Source organism: Rhineura floridana, chromosome 13, assembly GCF_030035675.1.
Source record: "Rhineura floridana isolate rRhiFlo1 chromosome 13, rRhiFlo1.hap2, whole genome shotgun sequence".
NCBI lineage: Eukaryota > Metazoa > Chordata > Lepidosauria > Squamata > Rhineuridae > Rhineura > Rhineura floridana.
In genome coordinates, this window is record NC_084492.1 from 924,381 (window position 1) to 941,938 (window position 17,558).

At 48.0% G+C, this 17,558-nt stretch overlaps 1 protein-coding gene across 2 annotated transcripts; it reads right to left on the reverse strand.

The window, feature by feature from the left end:
• Positions 1 to 1,479: 1,479 nt before the first annotated feature.
• LCAT (lecithin-cholesterol acyltransferase) lies at positions 1,480 to 17,103 on the reverse strand. Of its 2 annotated transcripts, none has more exons than XM_061594419.1 (6): positions 16,999 to 17,103; positions 12,487 to 12,643; positions 11,659 to 11,774; positions 9,423 to 9,518; positions 4,034 to 4,258; positions 1,480 to 2,676 (listed from the first exon to the last, which is right to left on the reverse strand). In XM_061594419.1, the coding sequence occupies exons 2-6, from the start codon at positions 12,579 to 12,581 to the stop codon at positions 2,051 to 2,053; spliced, it is 1,158 nt and encodes a 385-aa protein (XP_061450403.1). In that variant the 5' UTR covers positions 12,582 to 12,643; positions 16,999 to 17,103; the 3' UTR covers positions 1,480 to 2,050. The 2 variants fall into 2 exon arrangements, with proteins under 2 accessions (XP_061450403.1, XP_061450402.1); XM_061594418.1 differs by lacking the exon at positions 16,999 to 17,103 and adding an exon at positions 16,273 to 16,919.
• Positions 17,104 to 17,558: the final 455 nt, after the last annotated feature.

Here is a 17,558-nt window from a genome sequence, read left to right on the forward strand (position 1 = left end):
AAAATAATTTACAAAAAAACCCCACAGAACCCTGCGACCTGGTGTCTTGATTTCTATGTACAGGAATTCTTTTTCACAGTTCCCAAAATATTTTAGAAAGTGTGCCTCACAATTGTCAAAAACTGCCTGGTCAAGACTGTCAGAACTGGCCTCTGGTGGCAGGGTCTGTGGCCCTTTTGACAGCGCTGTAGGCACAGAGCCTCCCCCAGCTGGCTCCAGCCTCCAACATGAGGGTTGCCCTACACCCGCCCTTCCTTCCTTCCCTCAGGGCCAGTCTGGTGGTGGGGTTGGAGACAGCTCTCAGCCAAGGTTGCCCCTTTCCTCAAGTGGTACCACTGCTCTGCCATGCAGAGATGAGTACCTCTGTGCCTATGCAGAGTGTGCCCTATGTAAACAAGAATCTGAAATGAGCAGGCACCCTTCTGCCCCACTGCCTCTTGTTTTAGAAATGACACCCCTGTTAAGGGGAAGAGGCCAAGGGTTGTGTGAGATGCACCCAGCTGCTCCAATGAAACTTTCAGCTATCCTTCCCTCCATGGGAGTGTAAGGTGCTGCACATACTTTTCAGGTCTTGCTCTCAACAGAAAAGGATTTGGCTCAAGCGTGGTCCAGAAATCAAGCCGGTGGCCATCTCTTCATCACCAGCCAAGTGGCCTCTGATTTTGTGGAGGGAGGCCTGTTGCATCCTTGAACTGGGGAAGCGGGGGGGGGGGAGAGAGAAAGGGAGCAATTGTGTTATGACTGGGGAGGATATATGGTCATACCACCACCCCTAATCAAGACATTTGGTCGTTGGTGATATAAAATTTGTATTATAAATGGTCCAGTCTATGGCACATATTCTGTGGCAATGCACAGCTCAGCAGTGTCAGCCAGGGCGGGGGGAGAGATTTAAGGCTGTCCCTGAAAGAGCTAACAGACCTCTGAATAATACTGGAGGCAGCAGGATAACTCTGCAGCTGTCCAGGTATCTACACAGGGCAAACTCAAGAGCGGCAGACTTGCTTGAAGTCAGCTACAGTAAAAAATAATAATTGTGAGGCACCTTAAAGAGTGTATGATGCCATTGGCTTCCATGGACCACAGTCCACTTCATCAGATGCCAGAAGGTTTGTATGATCACTAACACCACTTTGGGTGGTGTAATTACATACAGTTAAGCTTTGACACAATTATCCCTGCCCATATTTCTTGCATTTCATTTGCATCTCTCTCTCTCTCTGTGTGTGTGTGTGTGTCTGTCTGTCTGTCTGTCTCCATGGACAGCTGAGGATAGGGATGGAAAGGTCTCCCATTTTGGTTCTCTCATTTTTCCAATCTTAAATTCAGTTCTCCACATTTCTGCAGCAACTTGCAATTTTTTTAAAAAAATCCTCATGAAAGCTCTCGTTTTAGTATGAATTTCTTTTGACAAACAATTTTTGCAGGCAGTTTAGACTAATGCACACATTTTTGCGAGCCATTTCTCATCATAATGCATTTTGTAAGTAATTATCAATCATATTTATTTCTATGCACCCCCCCAACACATCATTTTTGTGAATATTGGTTGGTTAGCAAACTGCATCTCAAAACTGGGTAAGTACAAATTTCGAAAGATGGCTGTGCTTCAGTTCTCATATCGTTTTGGAAAGTGTGGATTTGATAGATTCTGCTTGAAACGCAAACTGAATAGAAATTCTTGCCCATCCCTAGCTGAGGATCACACTCCATGCATCTGGTGAAGTGGCTATAGTCCATGAAGTCTAATGCCATAATAAAGGGTGGCCCAAGACTCCTTGTTCTTTTTGCATAGAACAAATATAACTCCAGGCTAGTTCACTGGCTTACTTAAATGGTTCCACTGAAAGCAGAGTTGGAAAACATGAACTCTTGGGGGGGGCATCATGTCAGCAGTGAAAATACTGTATGACAGCTGCAGGGACAATCTGCAAGAGCCTCTCCTTTCAAAACAAGCGGGATGGTTGGACCATGCAGGTCACTTTTGCATTCAGCTGTGTTGCATGTGGCACTGGGGGGGGGGGGTATGAGCAACCGTGCTGTGCCACATCTATGAAGGAGACATGGACCGGCCCCAAATTCCCTCAAGTGGGAGGCCGTCCCTACTTCTCTTTCGCTTTGCCAAATGGGGCTCAGAGGGCCCTCCCCCTGCTGAGGCATTTCCAAAGCTTCCAAGCAGGATTTCATTGATATAGTTTAGGGTGCTGTTCTCAAAGACCATGTTGAGGTGGTTGGCTCCATGCAGCTCCAGGACATGCACCTTCTCCTTCTGCTGCGTGTGCCATTGCTTACACAGCTCCAGGCTGCACCTGCTGACTGTGTCGTCCCCATCTGCATACACAACATCCACGGGGTCTTCATAGGGGAAGCGGTCGTCATAAATGTAGGTCTCTACAGTGGGGACCCCAGTGCCGTATAGGCAGTACACCTCAACTCCCGGAGGGGGCAGCCCTTTCAGCAGATCCTTGATGTCATCCCACATATACCAGCCATCCTCAAAGTTTACATCAGTGAAGAAGCGCTGGTAGTCATTGTAGGTGTAGTTATAGGAGGGGGTTGAGATGAAGACGTGGGTCTCGGGCCAAGCCAGATTAGTTGGGAACATCCAGGGGTTGTTCATGCGCTGTTCTTCACGCAATTGGATGCTGGACATGACTGGAATGCCTTGGTTGTCCCCTAGAATTCAGACCAGCTTGCCATCAACTGCGATATAAACATAGACTCTCCAACCACACAAACCTCCCAGGATGCCCTGTAAATGACCTAAAGGTGGCCATCCGTGAAGAAAGCCACTTCAAAAGCAGAGTGCACCGTGAAAACATTGAATGATAATAAATCAAGAGGTTCAGTGCTATCATTTGTGGACTGAATCTGCACAATGAATTTTTATCACACAGGTGCAGGCTGTACTTTCCTGCATTTTGTTGCCTTCTGACCTCCCTGTTTACAACTGCAAACACCCTCCCCTGCAATCCTTGCTTTTCCCTACTTTCACCCCCTTTAATAGTTTGTGTCTTTGCTGATTTTCTATCCCATTTATTCTTTAATGGCTCAAACATTTTATTATTATTATTTAATTTATAATATTATTCAGCAGTAGAGATCAGCTGCCAAATAGTATGAGACTCTCCATAGCATTTGAGTTCAATTTAAAAACTTCCCTACTTCTCACGCCTTTATTGGCCAAACAATCTAAAACCAAAAATGCATGGATGCATCACTAATTTCTTTCTTTCTGTGGGGAGAAACTTGGATCAGGGCCCCAAGGTGAGAGAGCTGGACTTAACCCTTTCTCATGAGACAAATCAGGCTTCCTGCAGCTGCCATCAAGTTAAGAGCCATCAAACGTCTCCAACTTGGTCTCAGAGAGGGACCACGGGGGGGGGGGGGAATCTGAAAACCCACATCAGGATCTCCTAATGCTCTGGTTTATTAATTTCAGGCTTGTCCACCCTAGGACTTGGGAGGGGGATTCTGGAAGAGAGAGAGACAGACTGATAGGAGGCCCTTATGATCTTACAGCAGGTGGGGAGCTATTTCCAAATGAAGGGCAAGGCAGCCTTGCTGCTGCATTTGGGAGCCCTTCTTCTCATTCTGCTGAGGGGGAGGGAGGGCCGGACTCATCCAAATGGAGCCATTTCAGTTCTGAGCAGCTACGACAACAGGTGTGAGATGCATTCAACCCTGCCCAGTGCCAGGTCTCAATTAATCCACAGTTTAGCAGGATGGTTATTCTGGGCTGGAGATTGGCTAGATGAAGGAGAAGCCCAACAGGCCTGTTTTAAAGAGAGTGTCTCCAAGCTCCACCCCCTCTGACAGGCACCGCCTCCAACCATGAGGCTCCACCCCCTGCACCTCAGGAGACCTGGCAGCAACCCTAGACAGTGGGGAAGGAGGGGGCGCCCTCAGACAGCAGTGAAAGGGAAGGTGCCCCCTTTCTGGTCGGTGAAAGGCTGGAGGGGCCTGACATTCTGGCCCTGAGTTGGGGAGGATGTTAGGCCAGGCCCACCTCACCTGTTGGCAGGCAACTCACCTGAGACCATGAGCCTTATGGACTTCACAGCTCCGCCCCAGGGAGCTCCCAGGGAAATGAAGCCCCGGACATATTGGTCTTTCCAGGCCTGGGGCTGCCGGACAAGGAAGTCGAGGATGTAGAGATTTCCCAAGCTGTGGCCAATGAGGAAGACAGGCTGCTGGTAGGAGTCATGCATTTCCTCCAGCAGGGCACGCAGGTTGTGGAAGTATTCCTCTTGCTCATCTGTGGAGATAGGACTGGTGTTGCAGAGTCCACCCAGCTGCATGGCCTCCCTGGCTGCCCCTCAGCAGGCCAGCCAAACGGTTTGAGGGCTACCCAGGGCACCACGCACGATCACAGCAGCAGAGGATGTGGGCTGGGTGCATCTCTTGGCTCGCACCTCCATTTGCTTGGGGCCAAAAAGGTCTCTGGGCTCTGATGATCTCTGCCCAAAGACAGAACCATCTGCAGCACCCAGAGAAGGCAAGATGGCACAAGCATACCTCCTGCGCTCAGTAAGAATGTCCCAGGATGCCTGGCCTACTGTGACCAGCAAATGCACTGCTGCCGAGAGCTGTGGTGGCTGTTTCCCAATAAAAGGCTGCTCAAGCGCTTTTTTCCTCTTCATCCTCCCTACAGTGTGGGTTGCTGTGGTTTCTAGAGAAGTACCTGAAGGTCAGAGATGGTGTTTTGCCGAAGACCACATCTTGAGTCCTTGCCAGATGTGTGACTTGAACAGTGGGTCATTTTTAAAAAGAGGCACTGAGGCTGCAAGCTATGGCAGTTCCTTACTCTTCACTTTCTCAGAAGCACCAGATATCATTTCTCCACATGTTCCAAGGGCAGGGCAGGGCAGGGTTTGGAAATATGCCAGCCTAGAGCTAGAAGGGGAGCTTATCACAGGCCATCCATCTGCTGGAACAAAGGCCACACCAAGAGAGAAGGGGAGCCCACCACCCCTCTCTGTGTAACAGGGCCCAGGGTCAGACTCCTCCTACTGTCAAAAAGATTCTGCTGTTCAGCTGAAATCTACCATCCAGCAGGTTATCCTGCCTACTGGGACAGCCCCTCCAAGTATTTGAAACATGCTGTCACCTCTCTCTCTCTCTCTCTCTCTCTCTCTCTCTCACACACACACACACACACTCACACACACACACACACAGAGAGAGAGAGAGAGAGAGTGTGTGTGTGTGTGTGTGTGAGAGAGAGAGAGAGAGAGAGAGAGAGAGTCCTCTCCAGGCTAAACATGTTCCACCAGCTTTTCCTCACAGGACTTGTTTTCCATTTCTTTGATCACACCAGTCACCCTCCTCTGAACCTGTTCCAAGCTGCTACCTCTGTCTTAAAATGTATCACCCTGGAATGGATACAGTGCTCCAGATGAGGTCTGACTAGCGAGAATTAAAACTTCTCATGTCTTGGAAACATGACAAATGCTGTACAAGGAAGGTGCCGGACGCACCTCTATGGGGAGACTGCCTTACCTGGTGCCCCTGCCTGGTCACTGTGTTCCTTAAGAGAAACATTCTTAATAATAAAATTAATTAAAATGTATTTGTTTATTATGAGATTTACATCCCACCCTTCCTCCCAGCAGAAGCCCAGGGCGGCAATTCTTCTGGATGCTCCTGAGGTTTGCATTATGTCCACAAAATACAGGAGTTTTCGGGTTCCCTCTGGAATGCCCTGGATAATCTTGTCCCAAGCTGTTCAAGGCTTTACATGCTAAAGGCAAGACCTTAAACAAAACCCAGTGCCATTCTTTCAGCAATGATGTTGCATGTTGTCAAAAGGACACTCCCTCTGGCAACCTCACTGCAGCATTCTGCACCAGCGGCAGCTTCTCCACAAGCCTTAAGGGTGTTGGGAACTAAGCACCAATGCTTGCAACAAGAACCAGTAGACAGAAAAGCGGCCTATTCTATTTTTCCCTTGCTGATTCCTTTTTTAGGAACTTGTTGATATGCAGGCTGCTTTTCTCAGGCTTTACTTCCTTCCTCCTCCTCAGTGTGCAAGTGTTAACCTCATGACTCTGTAATGGCCACATGCATGTCTGTACTCAGAATGGTTTCATTTTCCAGGTGTAATAAACCTTACGTTTCTTTATTCTTTTCAGCCACCAGTGTTACCAGATTATTCATTTCTACACTCCCTATCACCAGGAAACCCCTCTCTCTTGCAGCAGGCTGCATCTGGTGTTGGGCCAAAGAGACAGATTAGGGATGCAGTTGGTGTCCCACCTGCACTGCTGCTCAGCACCCGCCCTGACCGAGCTGGCTGAGGTTGTCTTGGGTGTGGGTGTTGGAGGAACCCAGAATGGTGGTTTTGGGTGACTTCAACATCCATGCAGAGGCCGCCTCAGGTCCAGCTTGAGAGTTCATGGCCTCCATGGCAACTATGGGCCTGTCTCAAAAGGTCATCGGTCCAACACACAGAGCAGGGCATACTGTTGATCTAGTCTTTGCTCCATGTGGGAAGGGTGGTGGTCTGGAAATTGATGGGATGGATATCACCCCATTGTCATGGTCACACCACTTCCAGGTGAGGCTTGGTCTTGCAGCGACAATTCTCCCCTGCAGCAATGGCAGACCTGTTAAGATGGTCCACCTCTGCAGACTGACAGAATCTGATAGATTCTTGACCACTCTAGGGGATTTTCCAGTGGATAGAGCAGGTGATCCTGCTGAGTCCCAAGTCTCCCCATGAAATGGTGAGACTCATAGGGCCATTGACACAATAGCTCCATAGAGCCCACTTTGCTCCTTGGTACACTGAGAAGATGTGGTCGATGAAATGAATCAGGCAAGGGCTAGAGTGTAAGTGGCTCATGACTGGGCCTATCACATGGCGATGGGGGCAGCAAAGCAGGATCTCTTTGCAAGGTAGAATTTCTTTGCTGCCACCATTGCATCCTCAAGGAGCCGCCTGGCTAAGTTGTTCTGCATGGTCAGGAGGCTGGTCACTCCTGACCAGGGAAGTGGACCCTCCATACAGTGTCCAGCTGTAACCAGTTGGCTAAACACTTCAAGGACAAAGTTGCTCAGATCCACAGTGATTTAGACACTGCTATTTGGCAGTTCTAGCTGAGGTGTCCATTGTAATGCCAAACCAGTGTTGTGGGATCAATTTCAATTAATGCAACCAGATGATGAGGACAAAATGCTTGTAATGATGCGCCTGACCACCTGCTCATGCCATCCTTGTCCATTCTGGCTTGTTAAAGCTAGCTGACATGGGGTGACTGAATGGGTCACAAGTGCGGTAAACGCATCTTTGCATGATGATGTGATGCCCTTTGCCCTTAAAGAGGCGGTGGTGCGTCCTCTTCTCTAAAAGGCCACACTGGACCCAATAAAGTATAACAACTATAGACCAGTTGCCAACACCCTTTCTTGGCAAAAGTGGTGGAGAAGGTGGTTGTAGAGCAACTACAGATATTTCTGGATGAGACTGATTATCTAGATCTATCACACTCTGGATTCAGACCTGGTTTTGGAACAAGATCAGCCTTGGTCACCCTGATGGATGACCTTTATCATGAGAGACACGGGGAGTGCGACCCTGTTACTTCTGCTTAATCTCTCAGTGGCATTTGATACCATTGACCACGGTTTTCTCGTGAATCGACTCAATGGGATGGGTATTGGAGGCACTGTATTACGGTGGTTCTACTCTTACCTTCAGGGTTGCATCCAGAGAGTAACAGTGGGTGGGTGTTCCTCGACCCCCTGGCACTTGTGCTATGGGTTTTGCAGGGCACTCTTCTCTCCCCAGTGCTATTGAACATCTATATGAAGCCATTGGGAGGGGTCATTAGGAGTTTTGGAGCAAGATGTCAGCAGTATGCTGATGACACACAGCTCTATTTCTCCATAACATCTAAATCAGGAGAGGCTGTGAACAATTTAGATCGGTGTCTGAATGCTGTAGTGGACTGGATGAGGGCCAATAAACTGTGCTTGAATCCTGGGAAGATGGAGGCTGTTTGGGTAGGTGGTTCCCATGTCCTGGAGACAGGCAAGTTATCTGTTCTGGATGGGGTTGCACTCCCTCTGAAGGACAGGTCCGTAGCTTAGGGGTACTGCTGGATTCATCTTTGTCACTAGAGGGCCAAGTATCCTCTGTGGGTAGGAGTGCCTTTTACCAGCTTGGTCTGGTTCGTCAGCTACAATAGTTCCTGGACAGGGATAGCCTGACCACTGTAGTCCATGTGCTGGTAACCTCGAGGCTCGATTATTGCAATGCACTCCATGTGGGGCGGCCCTCGGCCCTGGTTTGGAAGCTCTAGCGGGTGCAAAATGCAGCAGCCAGAATGCTGATTGGGAGCATATGGCCAACAACATGTGTCACCACTTTTAAAACCTCTGCACTGGCTGCCCATCCACTACTGAGCCAAGTTCAAGGTCCTTGCATTAACGTACAAAGCCCTGACCAACTCAGGTCCAGGGTATCTTAGGGACCACCTGAACCCTTATATCCCAGTTCGACCACTGAGATCATCTGCAGGAGCGGCTCTGGACGTCCCCTGAGTTGGTGAGGCTCATTTAACATCGACAGGAAATTGAGCCTTCAATGTGTCATTGGCCCAAATCTCTGGGATGCTCTGCCAAGAGAGAGTCAGCAGGCGCCTTCTGTTTTTAGCCTTTAAATGCCTGCTAAAATTCTTCCTGTTCTGCCAGTCTTATGCAGACAATTACAAATATGTCTTTTCTCAATATTGACCTTTGTTTTATTGTATTTTTAATGTTTTATTGTATGGTCGTTGTTTTTCTTGACTGGTTGTAAACCGCCTTTGATGTTTTTAATGAAATAGCAGTATACAAACGTATTTATAGATATATAAATATATATCAAACTCCAATACATCACGGCCCCAGTTTTACTAAAGGTGCCAAAAGTTTTGATGAAAGAATAAAATTGTCCAGGCCATCATTAATGTGCAATGCCTTGATCCCAAAGCTGCAACCAGAAAATTTCCATGCATGGCTGCACAGAACTAAGATGCAGAGGGAGGACGAGGGGCTCCTGGACGCTGTGAGGACAGAAAGATCCTCGCAAGGAGCTCAGAGCATTGCAGGATGGGATTGAAAGGGCTGCAAGGCAAAGGCTCTTTTAATCCAATGTTTGGCTGACTCACAGCTTACAAGTGTAAAAAAACCCCTCCATAATGGCTTTATTTCCGAGCAGTCATAACCCTTATGTTGAAACTTCTCCATCTCAGTAGTGCTGAAAAAGGTCTGGGGGGGCTTGAACCCCTCCCTCCCTCCCTGACCCATTCAGATGGGCACTAACTTCCCCGTCATTCCACCCACAATTATTGTCTCAGGAGGAAAAAGGGAGGCCGGCATTCCACCACCCCACACACCCCAAGTCATCACAGCCCCCCTGCTCTTCTTATACTTACTGGGTCCAATCCTCCAGTCATAGGGGGCAGCTCGCACTGTTTGATCTCTCACATAGCCATTATTGACCAGGTGTTGGACCATTGTGTGCATATACCCTAGAGAGAGGGCGAGCGGAGAAAGAGAGAAATGAGCAGGGGGGTGGGAAGAAGGCCGTGGGCGGGGGATGAGAGGGGGACATCTGGTTTCCTGCTCTTAACCTTTTCAGGGCTCCCTGGTTTTCCTTAAGCCTTGCAGAGAAATTGGGCCCAGCACATTAGGAGGCAGGAGTAAGGATGCCAAAACACACACACCCCAGCACATTAGGTATGGGCAAGATGCCTCATCTGCCCAAAGGAAACAAAGGAGTGTGTGGGGGGAGAAGATGAAAGAGAAATGCCATTCTTTTAAAAATGCCTTCAAGAAGGTAGGGAAATATTAATGAAAGACTAAGTACTCATTATTTTCCTAGCTGAACATCCTTGTATTCTGGCCATTGGGCAGAAGAAGGAAACTGTGGCTACCTGAAAACCCTTGGAAATGGCTGGGGTGGGTGGGGGGGAGAGGTACCTCGTGCTTGCCTCTGCCTGTCCACAATGTATTTTTAAAATTGGAGTTTTAATTGTTCACATCTGGCAACCAATTTCGCTCAGAGCCACATCAAAAACTTCATCTGTTGAATTCCTGGCTGTTGGGTAGGTTAAGAGCCCTACTAGAGGAGGAAAGGTGGTGTCCGTACATTCAGGAACTTGTGGAAGTTCCCTCTACATGACAAACAGAAACAAATTTCATTGCTTGGGTAGACCTATTTCTAAAGGAGAGCAACAGGATATAGGAATGAGAGAAAATGAGAAGAATCCCTTTGCAGATGCCCCTTGAAATCCCACAACAAACATAAGTTCTCAGCTCCCCCCCCCCAGTTGGAAAGCAACTTCTCTGGTTACTTCTGAACTAGTTTTGAGCAAGGAATTGGCGCCTGTCATTGCACTCTATAATAAGCCTTTTTGCTGCTGGGCAGGGGGAGGAGGCAATTAGGGATGTGCTACAATTCCACCCAGTTTGGATTTGGTAGCAAGTGTTCCACTAAGTCACTTAGTATCTATCATTGCGGATCAGATAGTTATACAGCAATTTTCCACAACAATGTTCAAAAATAGTTTTGTCTTTTTTTAAAAAAACCCTCTAAAATATTGATACTAGAAATGAACATTTTATCCATGTTTCCTTCCAAAACATCAATGTTAATATCAGTATCTTTTGCAGGGGGAAAAAACTAGAACAGTAAGAGCAGCAGCTAGCAAACAAAGAATGAACTCAAATCAATATTGGCCTATTAGGTCAACGGATTGCTTTCGAATCAGTACCAGGCAATGGATCCCATCTCTAGTGGCAATTATTGACTTTCATTAATTATTTTCTGTGCATTTCACAATTCAAAAAGAAAAGAAAGTAAGTAAAAAGTAAATAAAAAGAAAGTGAGGAAATATAGTTAAAGGCATTCCCTGACCCCCAACCAATGGGGAACAAGAACAGGATCTGTTCATTACTAATCCTATTACCAAGCTGGACAGGAAACAACCAGGGACAAAGAGGTTGCTCCCTATTAAAGTTGCAAGCAGGGAGGGAACCTTTGTTTGGGGAGGCTTACTTTGGGTGAAAAAGATAGAAGCATCCTGGGGATAGGCTTTCTAGATAATGCAACACAATGGGTAGAGAGTAGAGACACACTTACTGTTGTGCCGGTTCCAGTGCATTTCCATCTTTGTTTTCTGGAAATGGGGGCTAGTCAAACTCCACCCTTAAAACCTGTTCAAATCAGCTCCAGTGTGGGTTGTTGTTTTTAATTCTTCAGGCAGATTTTACAACTGATTGGTAGATCAACCCATTTGTCTTCCAGGTGTGGCCAATAGAAAAGCTTAGCCACAGGGTCAGGCAGATTGGCCCAACACTTTGCTGTGGGCAGTCCTGAAAAGTCTGATGTCAGCAGTGGGGAAGGGAGGTGTGTCCAGCTGAGGGCAGAGTTGCTTCCAAACATAGCCAGAAAAAAAAATCTCACTGCTTTTGAAGCCACTAGTGTGCCCACAACCTATATTAAGTGCCACATAGAACCTCTGTTTTAATTCCACTTTGAGCTGATTGTGGCAGAGCCATCCTTTAGCAATGCAAAAGGCCCTGGTGTGGAAGCAACTCCAAATAAACAGGAGGAACAAGGTTCCTTAGTTCAGAAAGATTATTGCTGGGGAGGGGGAGTCTTCTTACCAACCAGTTTACTTTTGTCCAGGTATTCCACAGAATAGGTTTTGCCAAACCCAGGGACTCGGATATGGACACCAGGGGCATTGGACATTCTCCGAGTTGTCCTGTTGTACACCACTCTGCAGACAGAGGACACATTCAGGTGCAAAACACAACACAACCATCATTTCAGATGGGAGGAAGGGCGGCATATAAATTTAATTAATAAATACATAATAATAAATAACAATTATTGAAATGTCACAGGACATTTTAAACATCATTTTAAACATCATTATTACTATAATGCTGGCTACCACTTAACATTTCACAGAAATAATGAGGTATTTAGAGGCTTAACAGAAGACAATGCCAAGCCAAATGCAACCAAATATCACATTTCATGTGCTTTGGGCTCAGCTCTGGCCCTGAAGGCCTATTTCAAATTGTCCTGTTTAATTTAAGTCTTATTGGTTGGTTGGTTTTTAAAGTAACCATGTTGCTCTTTTATCAGAGGAATGCTTATGAAGTCAGACCAGTGGTCCATCTAGCTCAGGGAAGGAGAAGTATGTTATTGGACTACAATTCCAGTCATTCCTAAAGATTGGTCCTGTTGGCTGGGACTGATGTGAGTTGGAGTCTAACAGTATCCGGAGGACCACGGCAGGTTCTACATCTCTGGCGCCATCATCTAGATACAGTACTGTGCACTTTTGCAAACCTCGATCTCCACCAAGTATGTGGATAATGCCTCTCTTGTTTTGCAGTGCCCCCGTTTTATTCCGTTTCTGTCAGCATTCTTCACCTGAGGGGGTAATAGAATAGGTTATAAAATTGTTCCAAGCAACATACCTGGTATTGTCAATCCAGCAGTCAACCCCAAGGGGCAGGAACATGTTGAGGTTCAGCCAGATGGTGAAGTAGTCCTCAGTTTTGCGGTAGCACATCCAGTTCACCACATCAGGCTTGTCCAGCTTGGCCTCTAACTGGTTCCCAAGGTAGCCAGGCACTGCAAGGGGCCAGAGACATGGAGGGGGGAGGGTTGCAGCCTGCCTTAGGGATGCATGTACACAACATGATGAAGCCATCTACAAGATTAACTGTCCTGGAGAAATTGTGGATGTTTTGTGGCATGCTGCGGAAGCCAGAGAATTGGGGCGGGGGCTGCCATCTTTTCTAGTGGTCCTGCTTTTCTGGTGTTAGCAGCAACCTGAAATATGGAAATTTAGAACTGCCCCCAGTGCCAACCCCAGATGTACATAACCAACCAGAAGCACTTGCACAAAAGGAGGATCTCATTGTGCCTGAGGACGTCATGTTGTCCTTCTCTGACTCTTGAGGGCTTCGGCTCAGAAGCCTTCCCCGCTCCACCAGAGTCACTGATTGCTGAAGCAGGCTGGGCCCTTTTAAATGAAAAGGCTCCTATCACAGAAGGCGGTGCTAACCACCCAATAGGGACAGACCTGCAGCTCCTATTTAAGGAGGCTGAAGCAACATCTGAGCTCTGCTCCTCTGGAGGACCCAGCAGGAGCTGTCCAGGTATCCTTCAGACCTTGCCTCTGTACTGCAGAGGTCATTGCTTGAAGCAGAGTAGGTTCTAGCCCAGCCTGTGTCCCACTATATTCATCTTCTGCCAAGCATTTTGTTCCTGCAGTGTGGTAGCAAGACCTTTGTACAGCACAAACCTCTGGCTCCTCCTCTTCTCACTTGCCTCAGAGGCTTCGCACAATAAAAACTACTCAATTAGGGGTGGGGGAGACACAAAATTTACAAACTGACTTGTGAAAAGAGTTGAGAATCTTGCTTCACCCGGATATTCAGTGCCAGACCAGCCTAGACTCAAGGAGGGGGAGGAGGTGTGGCTATAGCTCATTGGAAATCACCATTTATCTCTAGGAAAGGCTTCTGCCTCGGACAGGGCTAGAGGGCCTGCCTTTGTGGCTGGGCCATAGAGATAGATTAGAGGTGCTGTTGCTATACCGTCCGTCCTGCTGGCCAAGCTGGTGTTAGAGAACTGCCAGACAATCATTTGGCATGACTTCAATATCCACGCCTCAGGGCAAGCTTAGGGGTTCAGGGCCTCCATGGGACTGGATAAAGATGTCAACAGCCCAGCACACAGAGCAGGGCATACCCTTGATTTGGTCATTGCCTTGAGTGGGGAGCGGGGCGGTCTGCAAATAGGAGGGGTGGATACCACTGCCTGGTGATGTTTGAACGGGTAGCAGCAGGCCTGCCCTGCAAGGGTGGGGGATCAGTTAAGATGGTCTGCCTCTGAGACTAATGGAGACAGAAGGATTATCTTGTTGTACACCGCCCTGAGAGCTTGTTGCTATAGGGCGGTTTAGAAATGTAATTAAATAAATAAATTAAATTAATTAATTAATGCTCTGGGGGAATCCTGACACGTATCTCATCTAACTGTGGACAGGGAGATGAGGACAACCGTCAGCACAATAGCTCCTGAGGTTCCTCTGTGGCATGAGAGAGCCCAGGCAGCCCTTTGGTTTACAGAGGGAACCAGTCAAGAGAGGGCTAGAATGTACGTGGCATAAAACTCACTCTGAAGCTGACCAAGAGTTCTTGGGGCACATAATTGCACCGAGGCCGCTAACAGAGGTTCTGTGCTGCCTTCATTGCATCCTCAAGTGGTTGCCCAGCTGAACTTTTCCGTGTGGTCCAGAGGTTTGCCAATCCAAACATGGGGATGGGCCTCTGGAGCACACGGGGCCAACTGTGAAAGAATTACCCAACGCTTTGCGGGAAAAGTTGCTCAACTCCATAGACACTTGGACACCACAGCTGTGGCAGTTCTGGCTGAGGTGACCAATGCACAATTTCCCTCTTTCTTGTGGGATCATTTTCAGTTTATGTGGCCTGATGATGTGGGCAGGATATTGAACCATTTTTTGTTTATTGTTTGTTTATCTTAAAACATCTCAGTCTTCCAACCCCAACCCCCGGCTTCATCATTTCTGGGAATACTTGCTCTTTTGTCACCACTACAGGGGGTGCCATGCTGTCCTGTTTGGCCCTCTTTCTGCTGCCCTTAATGAAGAGGGATTCCTGACCAGGCCCTATCGGAGCTTCTTTATGATGGGTTTATGGGAAGGAGTTAAGACCCCTCTGGCTCTTGCCCTTCTTTTGTAGTTCTCTCCCAAGAACTCAGGGCCATCATGCCAACTTGGACCATTTTTGCTCTCTGACTAACAAGCACATTCTTTCAAAGTGCCAGGCAAACAAACCAAAGTCCAGCCATTGCCATTCAGTGGAACAAAACTCTGTGCAAGATTCTCCCAAACCGGGTCAAAAGGGAAGGAGGCAGGAGGGGATCTCTGGGCATGGGGGTGGGGTGGAAAGCAAGTTGAAAACAGCCAAAGGGAGCTCCAAGGGGACCAGACTCAGTACAGGATGGATTCCTGTGCTGTTAGCCATTGCACAGAAGCTAAATTGGTGGGAAGTGCTGCTTTTCCTGCAGTGAGAAAAAGTGCTGCCTGCAAACAGTTGCCCTTCCCGGCAGTGCCCAGTGGTGGTCTTTCTGCTCTTGATGCAGACAGACAGCCTCTGTGCTTCATCCACTTTACAACCTCTTACTCCACCTCGTGGGGGGGTGGGACTCACCATCCCATAATTTCATCCTGGTCACTTCTCCCTGTTCTCTCCAGTATGAGGTGACAAGTTTTCTGAGAGGAATTGCTTATAAGTGCATACAAATGTGGGTGTTTTTGACTGATTAGCAAGGAGGCTATAGACAAAAAGGCCAAAGCAAAACGGCAACAGCCCCAAGAGCTGTGGTGAACACCAGGCAGGGGAGCAGTCTCATCTGGGGTCTGGGAGAACCAACAGAGTTTATTCCCAGTTTGAACCTCAGCTGAGAATGCATTCTGACTGGTTACTACATGGTGGCATCATAATGTGGTTGCCATGTTGGGCTGTCAGAGGGAAGTAAACCAGGGTTGGATCCATCTCCAGGTGAACTAAACATTCTCTATACATACAAACTGCCAGACAGGAAAGGTACAGCCAAAATGCTGAGAGGGGGCCTTTGTGTGGGGAATTACATCCTTTACTTTGGGACAGCGTCCCGCAAACACTCCTTCTTCCAAGGGACTGCAAAGGGAGAGATCTCTGCTTTCCTCTAGTTTGGGGAATCCATCAGTAGTTTTGGGACATCACATCACTCTTACACCAATCTTCACCTTGATCACAGGCCGATTTGCATACCAAAAAAAGGGCCAATGCCTCAGCTAATCCACCCGCATTCTCTTCCAGAAGTCCCAGTCTGGTATGTCTGGCCCCAAACTATCCTGGTTGTGAGCAGATACAACCCCCAAGTCTCAGCTCTCCCTTGCCAGTTTCCATCAGCCACATCTCAGGAGGGCTACAACCGTATTCAAGCATGGGGAGAGTCAAAGGAACTAAACACGTTTTTCTCACACCTCACATCCACTCTGGCACCTACCTGCTTGACACAGATCAGCCAGCTGTCCACAAAAGACTGGCTTAAGCCATCCCCCCCCCCACTTCCCAGCCCTGGGCCAGATGCCGTACCAACACGTAGACTGCAATGGTGGGCTGAGCTCCCCAGCCCATAGAGCACCACTGCCAGCGCCCCATGCAAAGCTTTGCCCAACTTACCAAGCACCACAGGGGAGGTATTGTTGGCAAGCGATGCTTCCGGGGTGGTACTGGGTGGGAAGAGCACATTGAAAAGCCAAAAGGCACTTCCTGGCTGGAAGATGGAAAAAAAGAGGGCCACAGTTGCTCTGGCCACGGCTCTCCCCATAGTGGGTTCTGCTGTATTCCTCTTGCCAGTCCAGTCCGGTCTAGCAAGCAGCCTTTCTGGTGGAGCACGCTGTTTGGAGGGAGGGACGGAGGGAGGGGAATCGTTTGCAGATGGGCTGTCTGTGCCTCTTGGCCCCAACCACTCCAGAAACTGGTGATAGAAGATGCACCTTCCCTTCCCAGTATCAAAAGTCTTGTTCTAAATAACAGAGCACCCCAAGGGGTCTGTGCTGTACCAACTAGGCGAGTGCTGGAATTTGAAAAACCACTCCCAAGCAGGGAGGAAATGCCATTGACCGATGGACTTTCCCAGAATAATCAAAACCATCTGATGTCAGAGATTCCTGTTCATGCCTGCAGCTTGGAGCCACCCCCAGCCACAAACCCAGCTTTCAGCAAAATCCCTTCCAAAAGTTTCACATTCCTCACTGTTTGTTTGCAAGCCAAAAGCTAACCAAAAACAGAACATCTGTTTGCAGCAAGCTTCTGCATTTCCTGACAGTTTGGGAGAATCAGCCGCAAATATACTCCTCACCAATCTGTGATCACTTCCTGGCTTATGAAACAAAGAAAACATACCACATCAAAAATTCCATTGCTCTTTTTGTTATCAGCGGACGTTCAGTGGTGCATTCTGGGTAGTACTTTGTGGTGTGGGCATTCTCTTCGTTGAGTCAGCTGCACCACTTGCCCCTTTCTCCTACAACCGTCAGTTAACTGGCTTATTGCCTTGATGCGGCTGTTTGACATGCAGCAAAATCTGGAAATATTGACCTCTGAACAGAGTACATAAGTGGATGCAAAACAAGCAGACGTGTGCTCTGTGCTCTTTCTACATGTGGAGTGTAGCTATCTTTCTGTTTTAATCATTGGTACAGAAAGTCTAATTGTATTGCATTCGCCAATGTATAAGCTTATGCAGATGCTTAATATTGAGTCAGACTGCTGAGCCTAGCATTGTTCATCCTGACAAGGTCTCAGGCTGAAGCTCTTCCCCAGCCTGGTTGTAGATTGTGGGGCTGCAAATGATTGCTCAACTTCCAAACTCTGCACATACCCCAAACGTCTTTGGAAACATTGTGAGGGATCTCGGCACACCTCTCTTCGACTGCACGCCTCATAGCTTCGTTGGCACCTGG

Coding starts and splice junctions, on each gene's coding strand:
- LCAT (XM_061594418.1), bottom strand. CDS start 16,420: ATGGGGAGAGCCGTGGCCAGAGCAACTGTGGCCCTCTTTTTTTCCATC. Junction 11,775..12,486: donor TGCTGGATTGACAATACCAG/GTATGTTGCTTG, acceptor CTCTGTCTGCAG/AGTGGTGTACAACAGGACAA. Junction 2,677..4,033: donor CATAAGGCTCATGGTCTCAG/GTGAGTTGCCTG, acceptor TCTGAATTCTAG/GGGACAACCAAGGCATTCCA.